At 42.5% G+C, this 24,428-nt stretch overlaps 2 protein-coding genes across 2 annotated transcripts; one reads left to right on the top strand and one right to left on the bottom strand.

Moving 5' to 3' along the window:
* Positions 1-1,118: 1,118 nt before the first annotated feature.
* On the bottom strand, positions 1,119-19,050 carry tecpr1b (tectonin beta-propeller repeat containing 1b). The gene is made up of 27 exons (XM_078797031.1): positions 18,911-19,050; positions 18,646-18,746; positions 17,977-18,209; positions 17,729-17,911; positions 17,515-17,637; positions 17,316-17,438; positions 16,133-16,307; positions 15,924-16,024; positions 15,748-15,849; positions 14,093-14,220; positions 12,517-13,082; positions 12,200-12,303; positions 11,950-12,105; positions 10,579-10,728; positions 10,351-10,508; positions 10,134-10,261; positions 9,837-9,921; positions 9,624-9,720; positions 8,534-8,613; positions 8,341-8,397; positions 8,099-8,273; positions 7,790-8,018; positions 7,601-7,707; positions 7,405-7,524; positions 7,200-7,322; positions 1,447-1,515; positions 1,119-1,381 (listed from the first exon to the last, which is right to left on the bottom strand). Exons 3-26 carry the CDS (start codon positions 18,199-18,201, stop codon positions 1,465-1,467), a joined length of 3,546 nt encoding a protein of 1,181 aa, XP_078653157.1. The 5' UTR covers positions 18,202-18,209; positions 18,646-18,746; positions 18,911-19,050; the 3' UTR covers positions 1,119-1,381; positions 1,447-1,464.
* An 822-nt stretch (positions 19,051-19,872) lies between these two features.
* Positions 19,873-24,180, top strand: bri3 (brain protein I3). Its single transcript, XM_058049338.2, has 3 exons — positions 19,873-20,447; positions 21,063-21,171; positions 23,593-24,180. Exons 1-3 carry the CDS (start codon positions 20,300-20,302, stop codon positions 23,723-23,725), a joined length of 390 nt encoding a protein of 129 aa, XP_057905321.1. The 5' UTR covers positions 19,873-20,299; the 3' UTR covers positions 23,726-24,180.
* Positions 24,181-24,428: the final 248 nt, after the last annotated feature.

Genomic DNA, 24,428 nt, shown 5'->3' with positions numbered 1-24,428 from the left:
ATAAGTCACTTTTGCAGTCCTACTTATTATTTACATAAGAAAAAGGTGTATTAATTACTTCATAGAGTAATTTTAGTTACTTAAACATAATAAACATCCATGTTGTATTCTGTCCTCTTGGACAAATGCAGCAGGTCAAGCACAAATGCAACTAAATGGGCGAAACTTTCCCTTGCTCACCTTCCTTCTCCAACTGACAACATCTCACCGCTGCTCACATTTCCGCCTTTTGCCCCGCCCACTGTACATGTCAAATTACAAAGGTCTTTGGCTATGCCTGCTGGGGAACAGGATGCTGATGGAGGTGGAAGAGGGAGACCGACCTGAATACAGGGATACCTGAGAATTAACCGCTCGTAGACCGAATTTTACCTGTTAATTCAAAGCATTACATTAGAAAATCAATGTTGCACGACTGTATTTGGACATAGGCCTTATAAATGGCATTAATTTCAGTATACTAATGAATATACATTTTACACACGTAAGCATGTAGGCTATTAGATGCTTTTTCTTCTGAAGACTGACTAGTTTTCTTTCCCTGGCAGGTATGAGGTCCTGCAGTTCTGCTGGCTCTCTCCAGATAAGCGGGCCACAGCAGAGGAAGTGCACCGCTTGCTCATCTATCTGCGCATGCAAGGCCAAAAGGACATAGAAGATGACTTTGATCAACGCTGGGATGCCCTCAAGCCCAATGTTTCCACACGACAGACCACTGTCAGCCACTCCTCCTTCCCCATCCTGGAGCAGTTTGGTGACGATGCCTTGCAGCAAGATATCGACGAGGTGTTAACTGTCACCGAGACTAGCAAAGGACTAAGTTTTGAGTACGTTTGGGAGGCGGCCAAACATGACCATTATGACGGCAGCCATTCCCATGCAGGCGTGGACACAACGGTCAACTACCACAGCATGTTCTTTCCCGTTTCCACCGAAGACATCCAGGCCCACTTCCCGGATCCCGTGGCCAGATCAGCAGCTGCTAGTAGTGGGAACGCTCCTTCGGGGATCCCTGGGATTGTACCAGTGTTTGATGCCCACAAGCCATCTAATGGCAACGCTTATTACATACAGTTAGAAGAACAAGCAGGAGAAAGCACTCAAAACACAGACTTCACTTCAAGCCAGCAAGACTTTATTGTCCTTCAAGATGTTCGTTTGGATGAATCTAGCACTGAGGCAGACTTTTTTCACCACAGTATCGACTCCAAGGATTCCTATTTGCCCGATAGTCACATCTGGTCCTCTCTTGAAAATGACAGTCCATACCACACCAATATTTTCACCGAGGGAGAGTCCAAGCTGGAGGACTCTCTTTCTTGGAGACAGGATTTAGCGGATCTTCCAGAGCGCAACGGGAACCCTTTCTGTAGTAATACTCCTGTGGACGTACAGGACTTAAATGCACGGGATTCTTTTTTAGGGGGTGGTTCAGAAGCCACTTACCGGACTCTGGAGGAGGACTCAGTGGAGAGTGACAGCACTGATGTGAAGAGGCTTCTGAACACTGAAAAACTGGCAGAGAATTTTATGTTTCTTAAAGAACATAATCTGATGAAAGATGGTACAAGGTTTCAGAATTTTTTATCACCCGGTGTAATCCATGAACCGGAGGACACCTTCAAAATGGGCTCTTGGGACAACCCTGACACTTATGGCAGCTTAAACACAGTAGATACTTACTTAACGCCTGCATGGAGTAGCACATCCCCAACAAATGGACTTTTAGAATCATCAAGTACCAACTTTGGGGCACATAATCCTTTTCGGGTAGAAACGGAAACCGTGGTGCCTTCGATTACAATTATGACAGAAGATGACACAAGCAACCAACTGCCAGTTAGTAACCGTTCTTCCACAGAGGATCTTGCTCTGCTCCAATCCTCAGACAGATACACGAGCTCTGATTTGGATCCGGATCCTACCTCTGAGAGGTTTGATCTTGTTAGTCAGCCTGGTGATCACATTCCCATTTTCTCTGAAAGTGCCACTCCAGACATTTTGTGCACAAATGCCAAACTTTCCAGCCTTGAGCGTGATTTTGGAACCTCAAACAGCAGAGCTCAACAACTCATACCCGAGAAGTCGCTAGTCCAAGCGTCTGTTGACGATCAAACGAGCCATGATTTTTTGAGTGAACTCATTGAGGATGCAGACATAGGAACGGAAACAGCATTGTCTGACCACGAAGAATCCTTCATGGATACTCATGAACAACAGTCTCTGTTAGTCTCTGGACCGTCCTTGGACCAGATCAGCCAAGACAGTTTACTAGAGGACAGCATCTCCACTACTCTGCCAACTGTAGACCATTCAGCTGAGACACCAGACTCTTTGGACTCCCTTGACATTCACAGGCTCGGCGATCAGCACAAACTCCAACCGCCGTATAAAATATCTGACAGTGGCTATGAGACGGAGAACCTGGAGTCTCCTGAGTGGAACTCTCAGCCTAATGAGGATAAAGACCTGTCCCCTGTAAAAGATGCCCCAAGTGTAGCCCAAAAGCAAAAAGAAACTGAAGAACCGACCGCTGTGATAAATCTGGTTCCGCCAGAGATAGTCATCTCTGAAGCCGAAGGCACTCTAGACTCTCCCACTGAGGATCTGACCTGTGTCGTTCTCGCCGATGAACCGCTCATGAGCACCAACTACAGAGACTCCGCCTACTTCTCAGACAACGAATCAGAGCCGGAGAAGAAATGTGAAGAAACGAACGTAGAAGTTTTAGCTGAAGTCACATCGCTGAGGGACTCCACCAACGATAGCAGTGCTGCTGCTGCTGGTCGTCAACAGGAAAAACCGGCGGAGAGTAGTTTGGATTCTCTACTGCCTATGCAAGAATTTACTGCTGCTGCTCAGGGTAATGTCAAAGTAGATCCAAATCCAGAAGGACACTCAAATATCCAACGATCCCTCAGCTGGCCCAGTCCCAGTGGAGATAAACCAGACTCTTTTGGTGATCCAGACCATTCTATACTCTCCAGTCCACTCCCATCTACTGATGGTGGCATTCATGCCAAGCTTACCAGGACTTGTGCTGGCGAGGGCCACAAAATAAAAGAGCCTGATGTGGAAGGCCGTTACCTGGGCAGGCGGGACGGCTTGGGTCCGGATGGCCTTGAGGATGGAGCGGATGCTGATGAGGAGAACGAAAACAGCGATGACTCCGATGAAGACGTCCATGCCTACCAGCTGCACAGCTCCAGCTCAGACAGCGAGGACGATGGCGTGCACACAGTACCGCTCATCATCTCGGATGATAGCGATTCAAAGAACCTGAGGAGCTTGTTGAAACCTACTCTCAACATCGAGGCTTCATCCCCAACATCTCATGCCGAGACCGCCAGAAGAGCCGTGTCCTTCTTTGATGACGTCACCGTCTACCTGTTTGACCAGGTAAACTCTCTCTTCCATTGCTACCTGGGTTTTTACGAATCATTCTGAATAAGATTTTCTGATTTCTAGGAGACACCCACCAAGGAACTGGGTGACCACTCCTCAGGTTCTAACAACCACACACCAGAGTTCAGCAGCCCCGTGTCAAGTTCTAGCTACCTGAACCGCTTTACTAACTCTGAAAGCTCCACAGATGAAGAAGGTAACCGTCCTTAACCCTTAAGTGATCCATTCAATTTGAATTTTAGTGTGGTAGTGGGTTATTTTGCAGCCATAACAAAGAAACGCACACACAACCCCGTTCAGGGCGCACTTTAAGAAGTACGAAGAAAGGAGACAAACAGATCATTGGGGACACGCGTTTCAACATCTTCTCACCTCCTCCTGCAGGTGGCGGTTTTGAGTGGGATGATGACTTCCCTTCCGCACCCGCCTTCCCCTCCAAGACGCACAAAGACATCCCACCCAAAAGCATCTCTACTCCACCCCTCATGGCGGCGTCCGGCTGGAGCACCTCGTCCAACTACTCTCGCTTCACCATCTCGCCGGCCAGCATCGCTAGCTTCTCCTTGACGCACCTCACAGACTCGGACATGGAGCAAGGAGGCAAGTGGACCTGACAATACACTTACGCCCATCTATACGTAGCTACTGTAAATTCCTGTGTAGAAGCCACACCCACTACATTTAGAGGAAAACACATTTGTACATATAAGCTGTACCACATAGAAACCACACGTCCATGTAAAAAAACTGATTCTATTTGACAGGAGCCAATCATGAGCTATGAAAAACCGCATGAGCTTGACAATCCATTGGAAATTCATTACTCAATATAATAGTCTGACTCATGAAAGAACACTATATTTGTCACACAGCAACTTAACACTCAAAACATGTACCAATAAAATGGGGGGGAAAAGTGTTTACCCATAATGCTTTTCATTGGAGGAAAATGGATGGATGGCTCAGCATTGCCCCCTTTGTCCACCAGAGGGAGACTTGTCATTGCAGCACCTCAATGACCAGATGCAATGCATTATGGGAAAACGTTGTTTTTTTCCCCCCGTTTTAAACTCATACTGGTGCATGTTTGTATATTTATTACTGGTACCTTTTGAGTGTTAAGTTGCTGTGTGATGAGTTAAGTGTTCTTTATAAGATGACGCCGTGAGCCAGACCGTTCTATTGAGTAATAAGTACGCGTGATTTCCAAAGGGTTGACAAGCTTGGTGTGAGTGCCCTGGTGGCTCCTGATTGGCTCCTGCAAAAGAGTTACCCTTTCCTCGCTAATTCTCGAGCAGCACAGTACATTTTAGTTTGTAGTAGTAGTAGCTCTAAAGTAAAGCAGATGACAGATTATTTTTAGCAATCTCCGACATCCAGTAGACAGTCAGGGAAGTCCAATGTTGGTCCGTGTGTAACAGTGTGGTGTTGTGTTGCCTTCAGGGAGCAGTGAAGATGGAGAAAAGGACTAACAAAACCATCAGGACACGCTCCAACTTTAACACTTGCACTTTGGGGATTAGAGCCAGATGGGAAAAGGACAAAAGACATTTCGTCCCCAGGGGGGCGGAGCCTATTCCTGAGCCTCATCATCATCATCATCATCAGCTCTCTCCGTCTCTCTCTGTGTTTCTACACGTGCGCAATTCCACATAGCGGGTCAAGCATGGTAATGCTGGGCTGTAAGACCTCATCAGGCGTATTCCTACTGAACGTTGGGCTGCTTTTTCCTTCTACTTCACTGTCACCAAAAACAAGGAATATTTTTGGAAAAGTACACTACAAATAGGAATAAGCTCTTTGAATTGAATATTTATCATTGTTCGTCTGCGTTTTTTTTTTTTTTTACAGTTGCCTTTTGTTTTGGTAGTCATCTTCAATACTCCTAACTAGTTGGAGAAGAACTTGTCTGTGTAGCATCTTCCTAACCAGACGGCTTACAGCTTGCCAACAATGACTGAATGGCTGGCTTCTCTCTGTCTCACCCCCCCCCCCCCCTCCCCCTTCCATAATGACACGCATGTACCTTCATGTTGTGCTTTGAGACCTCAGTGATGACGGTGAAAACATTTAAAAGGACAAAATAGTTTTCTAATTCTAATTTTGGCCAGCTGATGTGGGGTCTGGGCCCTTTTTAATGTCACTACCAAACTTTGACTTTTATTTTGAAACGTCCAAATCAAGATGTCGGAGATGTTTTGTATAAAAATGAAAAATGTGCAATGGATTTGTATTTAGGGATGGATGAATTGATAGGATGACCTGGTGAGCAGCTGCTCACTAAACTAGAATCACTGCGGCATTAATCAACACTTCTGACATGAACACAAAGCTACTGTTTAGCATTTTTGGTTTTTTTTTATCTTTATTTGATTTGGGCTTTTCTTTCTCTTCATTTGTTTTGTTTTCCTACTTAATACATTTTCATAGATTTTGCTTTAGCTTGTTTTGTTTTAATTTTACTTCTAGGTTTTTCTTTTATTTGGGCTTTTCTTTCTCTTCATTTGTTTTTTTACTTAATTTTCATAGATTTTTTTTTAGTTTATTTTGTTTTAATTTTACATATAGGTGTTGTTTTTTTTTATTATTTTTTAGTGATTTTAATTTGTTTTAATTTAATTGATTATTTTTTCCAATGACATTTGGAATTTAATAGAAATTTGATGCCCAAAGAACCTGTGAGGGGGATTTTGTACCACTTCTGCCCACTCAGTTGTTCATTTAGCTGGCTGTCAATCATCTCAGTGACTGTATGCGTGTGTTGTGTCCTATCCAATGATGCAGTAAAAACTGGGTAATACACTCTCCTCCTAACAACTCAATGTTAAATATTTTGACCTATCAAGACGATGACTGTGTCCTCATAGTTGAAAATATTTAAAAGGACTTCTCCTGGACGACACATTTGCTTAATATTGCACATTTGACAAAAGTAACTTAAGTGTACTGATGTGTGTAAATAGTTTTTGTTTTACTGTTAATGGGGGATATGACCCTCATGTGAGTAGGTAGGGACTTTTTTTTGTTTTTTTTTCTCCCCTGTGAGCGCAAGCCAAGACGATCACGGGAACATATCATAGTGGCTATGAATCATGGATTAATGCTGTCCCTGTTGATTTTTTGGGGTGGGAATTGGGGATATTTTTACTTGTTTCACATGAATCATGCATTAGTGTCATTGAATGAAATGTTTATAATTACACCGTTTAATATGAAAATAAATGCAAATGAACTCATGTGGAATTTGCCTACCTTCGTTTTGCAAGCACTTGCACATAAAGCAATGGTTTTCTTCATTCTTTTATTCCACATTCGATTGCCTCGCAGTGAAAGATAAAGTTTCAGTTCAGTTAACAGGAGCAGTTGCCGTTGCATATAACATGAGCAGGAAGATAATTTATCATTATTAATATTATTGCAGAATCCGTGAGGCCATTTAATGTACTTTTACCACCATAATTTCTCTGTTGCTTTTATACATATGTCACATTTTGGGAAAACTAAAATGAAAAAACGGACACAAAAAATAAGACAAACATGAGTAAAATAAATAACATGCATAATAAATAACACGCTAAGACAAAAGGAGAAATGTTTGGTGCCTCAGCCCTTAAAACACTAAACAGATGTTAACTTTGTGTGTTGTGAATTAAAACCAACACTAAAACGTTCATGCACTGCACATAAATGCCTCATATTCCATTTGTGCATTCCCGTCACAGGGACCAAGTAGACCAATGTGGATCCAGGCACAAACAAAGGAGCATTACTCGGAAGGGAGCTTAAACACCCACCATAGCGTTCCCGTTGGCTCTCGTCAGAGTTTGCGGGCTGCGGGAGGGGCCGACTGGGAGGGGGTGCTGGGTGCGAGGAGCCTCCACTGAGTTGGCCCTCACGCTGATGTGCTCCCAACCTCCCTGGAATGAGGAAAAAAAAAGTATTGGGACAAGTGGTCATGTATCGAAACAGCAGTATGTCCATATACTTTTGTCCACATACCCCAATTCCGTAGTCCCAGTGTTGACCTTTAGGCTGCATAGGTCCCACACCAAGTCTGTGGCAGACTGCTCCAGGAGTCTCACCGGGGAAGCCCGGCATTCCGTCTGCTATGATCCACAGCTGCGTCATGGAAAAAAAAAAACCCAAAAAAACATCATCATCTGCAACATGCATGAACCTCTGTGGTGCTTCTAACCTGGTCCAGAGGTCCCACAGAGACTTTGGTGACGTTGTTGGAGATGAGCTCCCAAGCGGACCCCTGAGGGTAGCTGGGAGTGAGGCCTTGTCTGTACCACAGGTTACCTGAGGTCATTCACCAGAGAGAAGGTTCTTCAAACAAATTTGTAAAAAAAAAAAAATGGCACCTCTGCTTTTGATGACTTACTGTTTTCATCCACAGCAAACACAGAAGTGCGACCCACAGACACTTGTCTCAACGTCTGCCTGGACGGAGACGGGATGTGGTACCAGCATTCTCCTGCAGGGTTGTGGGGGGACACGGAGCCCCTGTAGAAGACCGCTCCGTCCTTGGCGATGGCCCACACCTGATTGGCCCCACCTATGGAGATGGACTTGAAGGGCTGGTCCGTACCCACGTGGAGCCATGAGGTGCCCTGTGCCATCACATCAGAGCGAAAGTGAAAGTGAAAGTAAGCACATGAGCCCACACGCTCATGAACGTGTTCTCCCTCACCGCGGGGTTCTGGGTGGTGACCCCGAGCCGACACAGCACGTCCCCCTTGTCGCTGAGGGCCCACAGGGGGACCTGCTCCATCTTGCTTTGAGCCAGGCACGGCATCAGAGAGATGTCACTCAAAGGAATAGGCGGGACCTGCTGCCATGGCCCTCTCAAGGTGGTCTTACACTTTCTGCACACGTCAGAACATCTGATGAACATCTGGTCATTTGGTGCGTGGAGTTTGTGGGTGGAGTTACCTTGACCATCGTCTACGTCGTACAAAGTCCTTCATGGTTTTGTGGCCATGGAATGTTCTACAGGGAAGACCAAAATACAGTAAATTAGGCGGCACGCCGCCCCCTGCTGGATCTGGTGTCTCACTCCCCCAATGTCAATAACAACCCCTCCTATTTGGAGGTAAAATAAAATAAAAAAATAACAGATACATACGTAGGAAAATCCGCCGCATACTGCCATCCTTCTTTGTCCGTCCCTCCAGGAACAGTGTGGTCCACGGACCACTCGGACACCTGGGACACAGGGAGGTATCTGAGTTAAAACATAACAAATCTATCAGCCAGGAACAGGTTATAATACCATTAGCCAAGCTTCGGGACTCCAGCAAACCACAGTGAGAGTCATTATCCACAAATAGTGAAAACATGGAACAGTGGCGAACCTTCTCTGGAGTGGCCGGTCAATCCAAAAGGTCACAAAAGACCCCACAACAACATCCAAAGTAGTCTGTGGTTGAACTTGTTGGAAGGTGTGCGTCCCATTAAATCCGCCGTAAAAGTAACACCACATTTCAGAAAAAGATCATCATATCAACAGTAAAATATGGTGGTGGTAGTGTGATGGTCTGGGACCGTTTTGCTGCTTCAGGACCTGGAAGACTTGTTGCCATCTACCAAAAAAACCTGAAGGAGAATGGTTGTTTCCCCACACAGGACCATGTAGGCTTTTTTTTCTCCCTTAATAATAATAATAATAATAATAATAATAATAATAATAAAACTGCATTGTGTTGTCATTGACTAATATTTGTTTAATATTGTTTAATATTTGTTTAATGATCTAATATTTGTTTAATGATCTGAAACATTTAAGTGTGATTAACATGCAAAATAAAATAAAAAATGTAAATATAAAAATAATTTAAAAAATTAAAATAATATTTTATGTTATAATATATATATTATTTTATATTTTATATATTTTTTAATAAAATAAAATATTGGATTTAAAAAAAAATAAATTTTAATATTTATATTTTTTATTTTATTTATAAAATATTATTTTAATTTTAATTCTTAAAATAAAAATTTAAATTTTTATATTTATTTTTTATTATTTTGCATGTGTGTCACACTAAAATGTTTCAAATCATTAAACAAATGTAAATATTAGTCAATGACAACACAATGCAGTTCTGAAATTCTATTATTATTTCTTATTAAATAAGTAATGACATTTCATGAAATGAAATAAAAATAAGAAATGAGGTCACCCCCCTCCCCAATTCAGAGCCCCCACTTACCCATGACCACTGAGGCGAGGGTGGTTGCGTGTTGCCTTTGGTGCACTCCTTCAGGCCGATCTCGTCACTCCACATGGGGCGGTCAGTGGGAAGTCCTCTGGTAGGAGAACCCCCCCAAACACCCCCACAGTCAGCCAAATGCTAGGTGTGTGTGTGTGTGTGTATATATATATATATATATATTCCTTGTCATATTGAAGATGGTGGTCTTACTTGTCAGTGTATCCTGTCACGGGGTTCCATCTTTGGTTCTCATACACGTGCACGCTCCTGACATCAGTCTGCTGGTGTACGTCACCTGCATGATGAATAAGTTCACAAGTGTTTATTAAAATAAATGATCAATAATTGTCCTGCAGATTACGAGTGTAATGCCCAGGGCCATTATTAATGTAACAATAAGCTATAAGTTGTAGTTTCTAAGTTTGTTATGTAGCCAATATTAGAGGCAACTGCAGTGTCGTATGTTGCTATCCAAAACGTGGGAAAATAAAGGGAAGCCATTTTTACCCGGGGTGGCCTGTTGCCCAGCGCTCCCACTGTACACCCAGGCCGTGCCATCCCACCCGATGCCCCACACCAGCCCGAGACTGTTAGACTCTACACAGCGCATGTGACCCGGGACCTGACGCCAGAACCTGCAGCACCACACATCAGCGTGTTAGAAGCCAGGTTACTCCACAAGCTGTTAGCATGTTAGCTGGAATATAACATAACGCATTCTCACATGAGGTCACATGTCACCGTGTGGGTGGCGGCCTCCAGGGAGAAGGACGGCTCATGGACAAAAACGTCCCCTTTGGCTGTCGTGGACCACAGAGCCTGTCTGGATGGCGGACGTGTGATCCCTCGACACTCGCAGCAACAGTCAGACAACAAGGTCAACTACAACGGCAGAAACAACACAAACGTGTCAACATGATGACTTGTTAACGAGCTTCACGTCCATTCTTACCCAATCGTCCATGTCCTGTTCGCTTTGGGCTGACAGGAGCAGGGGACACCTATGTCTGGTCCTCTGACCGGTGTACACGGCAAACGCATAATGGCAGTCCTGCACCACTGGAACCAACGCCGTTACTTCATTGATGAAGACGTGAAGGTACTGGAAGATAAGAGCGACAATGGGAATGTTGCACCTCTCTCAGGTGAATATATATCACTATATTGACAGTTATTATGGTACCCATTATGTCACTGTAGGGTCATATCACCTTGTACTTCGGTACATGACAAAAAAAAAAAAATAATTAAAAATAGAAAAAAACGAAAACATTTTTTTAAATTAAACTATATTAGGAAAGTACTTCGGTACATGACAAAAATAAATAAAAAAATGTAAAATAGAAAAAAACAAAAACATGTTTTTAAATTAAACTATATTAGGAAAGTACTTTGGTACATGACAAAAATAAAATAAAAAAATTAAAAATATATATTTTTTAAATTAAACTATTAGGAAAGTACTTCAGTACATGACAAAAATAAAATAAAAATTAAAAAAACTAAATAAAAACATTTTTTTTAATTAAACTATTAGGAAAGTACTTCAGTACATGACAAAAATAAAATAGAAATTAAAAAAACAAAATAAAAACGTTTTTTTTTAAATTAAACAGTATTAGGAAAGTACTTCGGTACATGACAAAAATAAAATAAAAATCAAATTTTTTTTTTAATTCAACTATATTAGGAAAGTACTTCGGTACATGGCAAAAATAAAATAAAAAAAAAAAATAAAAACTTTTTTTTTAAATTAAACTATATTAGGAAAATACTTCGGTACATGACAAAAATAAAATAAAAATTAAAAATAGAAAATAAAAACAAAAAATGTTTTTTTAATTAAACTATATTAGGAAAGTACTTCGGTACATGACAAAAATAACATTAAAAATAGAAAACAAAACAATTTTTTTAAATTCAACTATATTAGGAAAGTACTTCGGTACATGACAAAAAAATATTAAAAAAAAACTAAACTATATTAGGAAAGCAGGAACAGACATGACAGACAGTTACTATGGTACCCATTATGTCATTGCATGGTCATATCACCTCGTAATTCGGTATGTGACAAAAAATATAAAAAAATAATAATTAAAAAAAGGAAAGCAGGAAGTGAACAAATGTAACAGTTACTTGTTACTTGATTGTAAAAGTACCAGATGGAGGGGTAGGATTTAATAAGCTTTGCTTCTTCCTACTCCTTTTGGACATGTGGAACTGTGAACTGATTATGTGATGCATTCAATTGTAATCTGATGCATGTTCAAATGAAACTAAACCATTACCAATATATTAACCAAAAATATACATTAATAACCTTTTTTTCATCATAGTGCGTATAGTAAACAAAGAAAATGCTGTCCTTCTTCCCGTCCAGTTTGGTGGACTGCTCCAAAGCCACACCCACATCCACCCACCGCTGAGGCTTCCAGTCTCTCCACCATCGTAGTACGCCTTTCCGCACCCATACGGACTGTTGGAGGCGTAGGAGATGTCTATTATTGTCTACTATTAGCAAGATAGGAGTGTGGGGGAGGATTAAAAAAAACGGTAAAAGTAGTCCTTACATTGCTCCTTTCCAGAGGTTTCTTACGGATATCTTCTTTGTGCTCCTGTTGGCTCCATGCTGAAGACTGCACTGGGGTCAGTGACAAGGAGCTGACCAGGGGACCTGACACATGCACAAACATACATGGTGGGCAGTCAGACAGATGTGGAGACAACCACAAAGATGGCACATGGCATCTTAGCACATGCTGCAGTATGTAAACAACACAACATAGAAAAGTGGACGTACATACGTACATACATACATACATACATACATACATAGATCAAACTCTGATACACGATTCATTCAAATGCACGAAGCTGTCCTACTGACCTGTAGCGCTGAGCCAGCTGATTCGAGAGCAGGCATCCACATTGCAGCCCCCTCCAGAGATCCAAGCCCACACGGGACCTTCCTCGTCCCCGACCCTGTGCGAGCCATCTAGACCCAGTCCATAGGGGGCGCAGCCGCTATTGCTGGAGCAAGCCCTCACTGCTTGTGCGCTTCTACACGCCTCTGCCCCTTCCAGGTCCACGTTACTCCAAGGGGTGCCGGGCCCTGCAGCATCAGGACTCATGAGGATCTGTGCTGGGGAAGACCGGACCCCTTCCTCTTGAGGTTTGATGGTTTGTTGGGGCGTGGATGCTTTGTCGCGGTCCGACACGAGACTGTTGATGAAGCTGTCGCTCGCAGGGATGAACGATTTGGGAGCCGTGCGAGTGTCTTCTGAGTGTACGGGGGCCGCGTCGGCTTCCCCTAGGAGGACGACGGAGGGGTCGGCCGCCTCCAGGACCGGCGGGCTGTTTGCAGGCTCAGTCGGGCCAAGCTCTGAATCGGAATCAGTGCAACTCAGCACGGAGCCTTGGGTGGCTTCTGTCAGCTGGTTCCTGAAGTCATCCCTTACGGAAAAAGACAAGTTATTCCGTCAGTCACATGTTGATATTTGGATAACACAATTCATTAGCAACTTTACAAGTTCATTAACAACTTTTGTTAGCATAGGGATTAGCATAACTGGCCCATAAGATAGAGAAAAAATTGGGTCATAATGTTCAATCACTGGCTGGCAACCAGTCCAGGGTGTACCCCGCCTCTTGCCCAAAAGACAGCTGGGATAGGCTCCAGCACCCCTGTGACCCTTGTGAGGATAAGCGGTAGAAAATGAATGTTCAGTTACGACCAATCAAGTCAATGAAAAAACTGCACACTTGTTGCTAGGCTAAGTCTACACTATTGACAAGGGCCCACTTGTTGCTAGGAGTTCCTTGAGCGCAACAAAAACTGCCCTTTAGACCAATAGAAAAATTAAGACACTTGTTGCCGGGCAGATTTGACAAGTCTAATATAACCAGCAAATTTTTTTCTAAATGCCACCAGGGATACTCCGATTGATCAGCCATCAATCAGTATCAATTAAGTCACCAGCTAATAGGCATTTGACAATAATAACTACAGGACTGTGTATTATTATTATTATTAATATATGGGTCAAAATTGACCCAAACACCATAAATGTTTCTTTAGTGATTAATACTAAAATGAGAAAATAAATAAACTAATTGATTTAAGAGATATGTTCTATAGCCCTCAGTGATAGCCAGGTAACAAAAGAACCTTCAATTTATTAATATGAATATCTTTTGAGGTTCATTTTACCATTTTTGGAAATTGAAATAAAGGGGTATAGTGACAAAAAAAAGGCAGACTCGCCCACACCAAAAGTATTAAAACCAATATTTTCATGGATGAGGAAGCCTAAGAAGGTAACCAAGAGATGAGAAGCAAATTTGATGGTAACTTATTGTTTTTAGTGTATTTTATAGCTGATTTAATACATGGGTCAAAACCGACCCGTTAACATTAGAGATTATACCAGAAAGCAAGAGGAGGTTTAAATATGCATCCAGACCTGGGAGGGGCAGCTTCCTTGTTGTTGCCCCACTGGGCCGAAACGGGGATCCAGCCGTTCCCACTTGGTTCCGAAGGTGTCACACCCATTCGGAAATACAGGCTGCGATCCTCACCGACAGCCCAAACCTGATACAGAAAAGGTTTGAAAATGTGTTTTATTTAGTTTTACATATAGACCAGGTTTGCAGAAACTGCAATACAAAAAAAATTCATATTGAAAAATGAGCCACCAAATGAATTAGCAAGACACAAGAAGCAGCCGTTACTTTATAAGGCCATATATTGTAACACTGGCGTCCAGCTCGCACAAGCCCCACCCACAAATGCAACCCTGAAATATGGGATATGATGACAAGCTTCTAATTAGGGAGCGTCCCATATGTCAGAGTGGAGTGAATAGAGTCTGGCGTATGTATAAATATATGTATATATATATATATATAAGACTGGCATGGAGGAGTGTTAGCTAGAGAGGCCACCTGTGCTCGTGTTACAGGACAGCCCCAGGACTCAGGGACTGTCGGAGGGGGTGGAGGGGTGTGATATGAGACGGGGTGGCCTGAGACTGAAGGAGTGAGTGGGGGAGGGGTGGGAGACGTGTGTTTGCAACGCTAGCAAAGTCCTTAGCAGTGACATCTACAGTGAAAGCCTCTCGGCTCTGAGCCCACCCCCGATCTGGATGTCATGTCATGTGATCCAAGGAAAGGGTCAACCCTGTGGGATTCGATGGTGCAGGTGGCGCCTAACAAACATCATGTCTGAAAATGTATACATGGGGCCGTGCAAAAGTCTAAGGCAGTGGTCTCAAACACGCGGCCCACGGGCCAAATGTGGCCCGCAGGACACTAGTTTGAGGCCCCCGCCTTGATATGAAAGTTTAATGTTAGTGCGGCCCGCGCAAGTTTGATATGGATGCTGTATGGTATCATGTACCCAGAAAAAATTATTACGTTTGATAACTTAATAGTTATCCTCCGTATCCGTGTGGAAGTGGTAAGTTTTTGGCAATTTAAGTTTAAAGGAAATAACTTGAAGGCTACCGTTTAGGTCGCTAGCTCTCTAGTTTGCGAGTTAGCATGTGTCTCAAGACCCTGCAGTTGCGCAATATGTTGTAAATAAAGAGTATAATGTGACTATAGTCGTGTTTTGTCATGTCTACAGGGCTCTAATAATGCTTTGTTCATTTTAATCTGAAAAAAAAATTTGTCTACCCACCAACTATATGTGGTTTTTTAAGTTTTTATTATTTGCCGTTTTATTGTTATTATAATATTTATTTATTACTGATTGATGTATTTTCTTTATTCTTGATTTGTTTATTTATTTTTCATCTTATTTTGTGCAGAAAAACAAAAATTAAGATATTTGAGAACAGTGTAATGTTTTATCAGAGCTTTTATTGTAGAAAATCGGAACCAAAGCACTGAAAAAGTTTATATATTTTTCCGTTTTTTTTTTGTTTTTTTTGGAAAACCTGATGCGACCCAGTCTTGCCAAGACCCTAGCTCCAGTGGCCCCCAGGTAAATTGAGTTTGAGACCCCTGGTCTAAGGCCACCACTAGCTTTGATGGTTAATACTTCATACGGGGTTAGCATGGGCCCATGATGATGATGATCAGGATAAAGGTGCAGGTGATGAAATATGAATATTACCTGGTCATTGAGTCCAACGTCAACCATCATCATCTCGCCACCTATGCTGATCCATCCCGAGCCGCAGGGATTATGGGAATTGACGCCCCGCCTAAACCACACCTGAATGCAAGACCACATGGACATGAGATGTTTAAACCCCACAATGATGACATCATTATCATCATGTGACTCACCTTGTAGTCCTTAGTGACCACCCAGACAACATTGACCCCCACAGCCACATGGAGGGCTTCAACTTCCTTTGTAGGCGACTCCACTTCCACCCACGATGTGCCTGGTGGAGAAACAAAATGATGCTTTCACCGGCACCGTGCAAATTCCAATGTCATTCTTGTTACTAATAAAAATATTGAGGTGAGAAAGGTCCACAGTGATAGCTGACCAGTCGGGCTGTCCAGGCTGAGGCCTGTTCGGACCATCAGGTTCCCATCCCACAGTACAGCCCACAGAAGGTCCCTCGGCCCAAGTGATAATTGGGCTACCTCCTTGGGCACCTCTACCTCCTCCCAACTGGCGCCCTCTGGTACCCGAGGGTGGATGCCCTCCCTGAACCACACCTAAAACAAATGGACAATTCATAGTGTATATTAATACTTGTTCAATTGTAGCTGTTGAGTCAAGTCCTTTGTGTTACTGAACTATACATTGCATATTACTTGAAGTTATGCCGCCCCCTTGTGGCCGCACATTCGAATTGTCAGCATAGCAAGCCATAGCAAGACAGATGCCTGTCTGAAGGGTTTTACCTCATTAATTACACCAAGCCTTTGGGTAAAACCAGATTTAGAACCGACAAAAAAAAAATAAATTCTAGTAAATGAATGGGAAATGAGATGATATTTGGGTATATATAGTCAAGATGGACAATAACAATAACAAGCGACTCCATTTTTACAAAATGTAATACATGAATTCCTTGTTTATGGTGATTACTTGGTACTGTTACTGTAAGTACATTTCCACATAGACAACCTTAAAATGTTCTAAATCCTTTTTTAGACATTAACTAAAACCTACATATTCACCGTTACACTCATATGACACACGATAGTAGATATAATCAGAGACAATTTAAGACATGAATAAAACTTGGCCTAGTGTGTATCGATATAGTGGAGGACAGGAAGTGACGTCAGGGTTCAGAGTTCAGCTTTAGCTTGCCGCAACACCAACCCGTGTTATTATAATGATTATTATTATTATTATGATTATTGTGTTATTGTGCCTGCAGTGAGATAATTTAAACCTGCAATATAAGCCTGTTTGGTGCTTGTCTCATCGAACATTAAAGTAACAGTAACATCTAAGTGACAATTTGAATGTATTTTCTTAATGCCTTGTATTTGTATATGACTTAATTTAGTCAACTTTATGCTTGAAATTGTTTAATTTAGGCAACAAAAAATGTGCTAAAATATTAGGGATGTCTGCCAATATCAGCCTACCAATATTATTTGCCCGATATTGACATAAAAACGTAATATCGGTTAATTTTTTTTTCCCCCGCACCTATAACTCCCATGGAAAACAATTGAAAATTCAATGAATTGTGCAACCCTACTCACCTGTCCTTGTTGGGACACTGCCCAGAGGTAAGGATATCTCCCAGACTCATCGCTCATTTCCCAGCCGCCACATGTGATGTCACAGAGAGGCAGGGGAGCCTTCCAGGGATAGTCCAAGGGAATCTGTAGGAAGTATATGATAGTTTTTGTTTAATGGTAGCACAGGACAGAGCACCCAAAAAGAAAGGATCATCCAAACCTTTGCCCAGGTGCCTTGTGCTATATATCTTCTGTAGCGGATCCAGCGTCTACGACGCACGCACGAGTTCCACTTTTTGTCAGGAGAGAAGTTAGCGGGGAAATCAACGGCATATTCCCAACCCTGCAGAGGAAGAAGTAAATTTAAAAAAAAAAGAAAATGAGAAGACGAAAGCCACAATGGAGCTAAATGGTGGGTGTGTTTTTGTACTCACCCCAGTCTGACTCGGTTCTCCTCCGCAGCTCTGGTCCACATACCAGTCTCCTTCCCACTCCCAACTGCGCGACGGCAACTGAAAGCCATGGAGCGGCTGAGGGTTCATGCCCGTCACATCGCTCCAGGACCAGCGGTCAGTGGGAAGCAGCGTATCTGTGAAGCCGTCCACAGGGTTCCACCTCTGGAAAAAACATCAGAATTTTGGAGTTTCATCTTCAACATACCCACACGTGAACTCATACCAACCTGATTTTCGTAGGTCTCTTCCTTGTAGCGGATGGGGGTCTCATGGGGCATCATGTTGAGGTAAACATGGTGGTCACATCCGATGCCCCAACAGCGCCCCTTTCCAGCTGTGACGCGTTTGAGCTCGAGAAGTGAGTCATCGGCACGCTCCCAACGTTGGCCGGCAGTGGGGACACTGTACACCCTCCCGTACACGTCCACGGCCCACAGCAGGGTGACGGACATGGTGGTCCCTGAACAAAATTACAATAATGTAATTAAAAATAATTTAATTATTGTTATTGTTAATTACAAAATTACATTAATACAATAAATTAGCACATGAAAATGCTAATTAATCGTTGAATGATATCATGAACATATTATCTTGTCACATGACTCATGATAAACCTTGCAACTTTGTGTGAAACAAAAATAAGGTTAATAGTGGGTCAGTCGTTTTACTTTGAAATAGCTGACCGGAAGTTTGATGTTTTCTTTGTACAGTGATACTAATCCGCTGCACTGACAAACTATCGCTGCATCCAAATAGGCCTTTATAGGTTTTATCATTTGGTTCTATTAACTGAACAGTGAATTTCAACCATATTTTAAAACACACATGTTAAATTACAGCGAGACAGCTACACACACGTCATGACAACATTGTGAAGTGCAGTAGTAGCTTACCTGGATGTTGGTATCGGATACGCGGTTGTCAAGGGAATAAAGACACACGCATCGTGGCATCAGGTGCACCAGACGATACCTGCCGTCTGACGTGGAACATGCTGAAACGATTACAAATAACCGTAGTCACAGTCTGGATGTCACTGCTGTGTGTGGATCTGTTAACCGCAAAGTCGTCTATAAGCTGTTTACATATCAATCGAGCATGCGGCATTGTAGCTTTTAGCCTTTAAGTGTTTTTTTTAAACCCGCAGCAATTACTTACACATGTGGCTCTGCCATTAAGTGACCACACGCTGTCCCAGTCAAGTCACTCAAACATTTTCCACAATGTGGTTTCAATCAGGTTTCAATTGCGGAGCAGCGGAATGCTGCTTACAACTCTGCGTACCACACAGGAAATGGTGTGAGGCTTCGGTCTGATTGGTTGAAACAAGGAAAAGGGTGGGACATGTGAGTCTCCCATTGGTCAGAACCCGGAAACAGAAGAATATTCCAGTTGATTGACGTGCGTATATTAATAATTTAGACCAAGACTGCGTTTAATTATTGAAAAGCAAGGTGCGTTCTACTCATCAAATAACAGCACAGTTTGGCGAATGTTTCCATACATAGTCGAATTGACACTTAGAAGTAAATTCACCAATACCAGCTAGAAGTTTTAAGCCAAGCCTGTTTAAAACAAATTAAGGGTGGTAAAACATTTCATATGTAGTGTTTGTTAAGCAAATGTTTTCAGTTGTACTAAACCATAAAAAGGCGCGGTTTAGTCACTTAGCCCCGCCCATTCCAGTGCGACCTTATCAGTGATGTTCCAGGGGTGTCGGAATTGATCTAATTGGCTGCATTTATGACGCAACTGAAAGTTATGGTAAACTTCCATCCATCCATTTTCTATATCGCTTATCCTCACTAAGGTCGAGGGGTTATGCTTTAGCTTAGCCCACACAAGCCGGAGAATCGAAATCGGGTCTTCCCGATCTCCCGACTTGTGTCAGCGTGCTCTGTTATACTGGAAAAGAATAACAAAAAGTATTGTATTAGTTGCAGTCACACAGACATTTTGGAACCTAAAATGCGGACTGAATTTGTTGTTTATGTATGACCGTAAGACACCAAGTTAAACCGCAAGTGCAATTGATATTTATCAAAAAGTCGAAGTACTGCTAACTAGGACATTTGTTTTGATGTACTGTCTCTTTAAGAAGCCTGGTGCGCGCATACAGCGTCTCATCACATGATTGTTCTCTTGTGACAATCTAGAGAGGAAAGGGCTTGAGTTCGTCTGAGTTCCAACGTGCTTAGGCGACGCAGGAATGTTTTTCTGGTGCTCAAGGACCAACTATTAAGAGAAGGGACATGTAATTAAGTTAATTTAAGAGAATTCCTGCTGCGTAGTGAACGTTTTGTTGTTTATTTTTGGTATTTACGCGTCGCGACGGAGGAAAGTTGGCGCATGGAGAGGAACGAACTTTCATTTTTGGCGCAGCGTCTGGTCTTTATTTCGTTTTGTACGTCGCTACTGTTTCTATACCAGCGTCGTGTTGTTTTGTTGACGACAAACTGTGAGTATCGTTGAGCGCACCTGGAGGGTCATTCCTTTGAAGTTGAACAAGCAGAGCGGACAACTTGAGGACGCGTTACGTCGGCTGACATGATGGACAACAAACCCCTGATTCAGGACAGACCTCCCGCCTACAACACTGTTCCCGGGGCTTACGAGTATGGCCCGCAGCAGCACAGCTACGGGGCTATCCCACCGCCAGTCCCGCCGCCCTACCAGTACCCAGACGGCGGCCAAGGTGGGTTGCTCTGCTTGCGTGTGTCGCATTGGCAGACATGAAGGAGATGACTCACTGCCGCCCACTTCCGGCTTCGTTTCAAGCCATCTTTCAAACGATAATATGAAACAAAAATGCGCATTTAAAGCTTTATATGAACAATACATGACATGTAATCACCAGAACATGCATAAAATACATGTATGTTGCAACAGGATGTTTTTTTTGGTTTAAGGGCGGAAGTCTTGATTGTACCCCGGAAGTAGGGCTACAAAGACCACGAAAGTGTTTAAAACGAAACTTAATGCTTCTTCAATAAACATAAACGTAATACCGATTTAATGGCTAATGATTGTGTAAACAAGTATTGAGGAACCAGGCTTTTTTTGCATAAGATGTGTTTGATTAGACTACTGTACTCACGTGACATGATATCAAAGTTCACATAAACAACTCTGCAGACCAAAACGTCAAAGCTTGAAAAGTGGCTCAAAATGAAACCCACAAATCCGATAAATAGATATACTTTGCACCTTAATCATATGTATTTCATTATAATAGCTGTTTTTAAGCGCACTTAATCATGTTATCGCTTTGCTTTTGAACTTGGAACTTCCGGTTTCTCCCCAAACACAGGGTACCCCCCGGCCCAAATGGGTACGGCTGTATCCCAGCAGCCCTACGCCGGGACCTACACAGTCATCCAGCCCTCTGTGGTGGTGGTAGGAGGCTGTCCCGCCTGCAGGTAATATAATAAACATAAGTACACAAACACTTGCTGATGGTTTGATACCAAATAAGTCATCTCTCTGTTTAACAAGTAGGGCAATGTGAGTGTCGCGTGTTTACCATGACGAAGCCTTTACCAGGCTTGCATCCTTTTAAGGCCTTCGTCGTCACCCTTAGTTGCGCAATAACACAGATGTAGCGTGTGTCTTGTGAGCGGATGTGGCTTTTAGATTATGTATGTCTGCCAACATCCTGTCCGTCAGATGAACCAGGGTCAAAGGTAACTGGGGCAGAATGGTCCATGGTCAAAGCGGTACCATATCTCTCAGATTGATTGCATGTGACGGTTCTAATTGCTGGACCTTTTTTAAAAACATTATTGTAGAGCATGCCAAAACTTTTTTATTTAAACAAATTAATAGATGTTCTGTGTGTAATTGGACTGATTGTGTGATTCCAGAGATGGTGGAAGTGAAATACATATTAATATTTTTTTTGTGCATATTTACCACATGAAAATTGCATAATTGCTGTGTCGCATCTCTGTGATTCCCACTGGGAGGTGTCTGGTGTCATTTTGTTGATGGAGCGAGGGTCACATAAACATAACTTTGTAGATTGATATTAAACTCCCCTGCAGCTAACATGAACTACACAGAGAGGTGCACCTTTTATAATTATGGACAAACTAACTCGGCACTGACGTGGCTATATTTTAGGGATGTCCGATAATTATCGGTTGATATCAGTATCAGATTCCCCCTCCCCCATCATGAAAACCGATATTTAAAAAATGCTGTATATTCCAGCACAGGAGATATGAGATGTTACACATATTGGTATGTGAGGTTTGCCACGGAAAGGAGAAGAATGAAGATTAGCCACAGCAAGACGGAGTATATGTGTGTGAAGTGGAAGAGTGAGGTTGCAGGCAGTAGAGATACAGAAGGTGGAGAATTTTAAGTACTTGAGGTCAACAGTTCAGAACAATAAAGATTGTGAAAAGGAGGTGAAGAAGCGTGTGCGGGCAGGATGGAATGGGTGGAGAAAAGTGTCAGGCGTGACGAGTGATAGAAGAGTTTCAGCTAAAATGAAAGGAAAGGTATACAAAACTGTTTCGAGACCAGCCATGTTGTTTGGTCTGGAGCAGGGGTGGGCAAACAACGGTCCGGGGGCCTCATTCGGCCCACCAAGCATTTGAATCCGGCCCACCAGTTGCTTTCCAAGTATTTAAACTTTTAACATCCTGGCAACATGACTTGCAAGTCGTAAAATTAAATTATATTGTTGATGTGGTCTGATGTTTAAAGTGCTCCTGAAAGGGACTAGAGAACATACAGCTGATAGTATAACGCTTTTACAGATACAATTCGACAAATAATTCAAGGAAAATTAAAGCATAAAATAGTTTGTGTGTTAAATATACATATGTTCTGGCCCCCCAGACAATATTGTTAACTCAATGCGGCCCACGAGTCAAAATATTGGGGCCCACCCCTGGTCTAGAGACAGTGCCACCGAGGAAAAGACAAAGCAGAACCGGTGGTAGCAGAGATGAGGATGTTGAGGTTCTCATTGGGAGTGACCAGGATGGATAGGATCAGGATTGGAGTACATCAAAGAGACATTACATGTTGAAGGCCTTTAGAGAGGCCAGACTGAGATGGTTGGGACATGTCCAGAGGAGAGATAGTGAATATATTGGTAGAAGGATGCTGTGTTTAGAGCTGCCAGGTAGGAGGCGTAGAGGAAGACCAAAGAGGAGCTTTATGGATGTAGTGAAGGAGGACATGAGGGTAGTTGGTGTGAGAGGGACAGATTCAGAATGGAGGCGCTAGATTTGCTGTGGCCTGAAGGGAAAAGCCCAAAGAGTAAGAAGATGTGTAATGGTGCCCACTGCTGGTGAAAATGATCTGATCAGAGGAACAGACTTTTAAACGTTTTGACAAATCATGAAGAGACCTCATTGGACAATGATGACCTCAGCCTGTGGCGGAAAGCATCTTATCGGATAGAAATGACATCATGATTCAAAAAGGTTTAAATAAAGCTATTTTGAGACATTAGGGGCTTCTCCTTGGACTATATCAAGAACTCGTATACATTACAGTGGGGCCAAATAGTATTTCGTCAACCTTTCATCATAGGTACTGTATATACCATGTTTTTATATATATATATATAGCCCAAGAACACAATCTGTGTACCTTGAAAATAGAAGTCGAAATCATAAAAAATGAAAAAGTACTGCCTGTTATGTTATAAAAAAAAACTGTTGTATATTGTTTTTCTAATGTATTATTTGCGCCCCCTCAAGGTTGTACAGTACATGTGTTGCAGTCATGAGACCACTTTGTTGACCTCCAAAACAAGAGACAGCTTTCTTTCCACGATAAAAAAAAGGTTTTTCATGAGATTGTACTTTCTTTTTGTGCAGAGTTGGCGTTTTAGAGGATGACTTCACTTGCCTGGGAATCCTCTGCGCCATCTTCTTCTTTCCACTGGGCATCCTATTCTGTTTCGCCCTGCGTCAGAGACGCTGTCCCAACTGCGGCGCCACCTTCGGATAGAACCATAAAACACACCTTAATGCACAAAGAATCCAGTATACATATACGTTTTTTTTTGTTATCTTACCTGCTTGCTTCGTGTCACATGCAGAAATACACATTTATACATTCAGAAGATATTTTAGAGACAGTATTTTCTGCCGAAACCTGTCAATCATGAGCTCTTCTGATCAGAACCAGGAGTAGTGGCACTTTTTGGAACCACGTGAGGCTCATGTGTGCATCAGTGCTGCTGATGATCTCGGATGGACAGCAAGGAAATAAGGATGTAGACAAACAATGGATGCCTGCTTGCAGCTTTTTTTCTCCATGTATTATTCCCGGGGGGCCATATTTGCACTGATTCTTGTTGATTCTACTCAATTTTTTTTTTTTTTTTTTTAACAATTTTTGCTTCTCCAGGGCCAAAACGCAGCAGACCTCAGGTACTTTAATCTCCATCACTGTTTGACATCTCTCAAGTGGACTCTTGATGATTAGAGCGGAGAAATTAAAACAGAGAAAAAAAATGGCTGGATTTGTCTTAGCGGCCCGGACCCATTCCTGTTGCTATTATTAATAACCAAGACAATCAAAACATGTCTTTATCGTCTTCCATCCCTGCAAAGATGTCCTAGGAATAACAGAGAAGAACATTTTGCTTTAGGAAACACTTTTTAAGCACACATGCACGATCTCATGATTGAGCTTCTTACTTTTTATA

This window comes from Doryrhamphus excisus, linkage group LG16 (genome assembly GCF_037039965.1).
Source record: "Doryrhamphus excisus strain RoL-2023G ecotype Guam linkage group LG16, RoL_Dexc_Guam_v1.1, whole genome shotgun sequence".
Taxonomy (NCBI): Eukaryota; Metazoa; Chordata; class Actinopteri; order Syngnathiformes; family Syngnathidae; genus Doryrhamphus; species Doryrhamphus excisus.
Note: the sequence above shows the minus strand (reverse complement) of the source record. Positions and strands in the feature narration are given on the sequence as shown.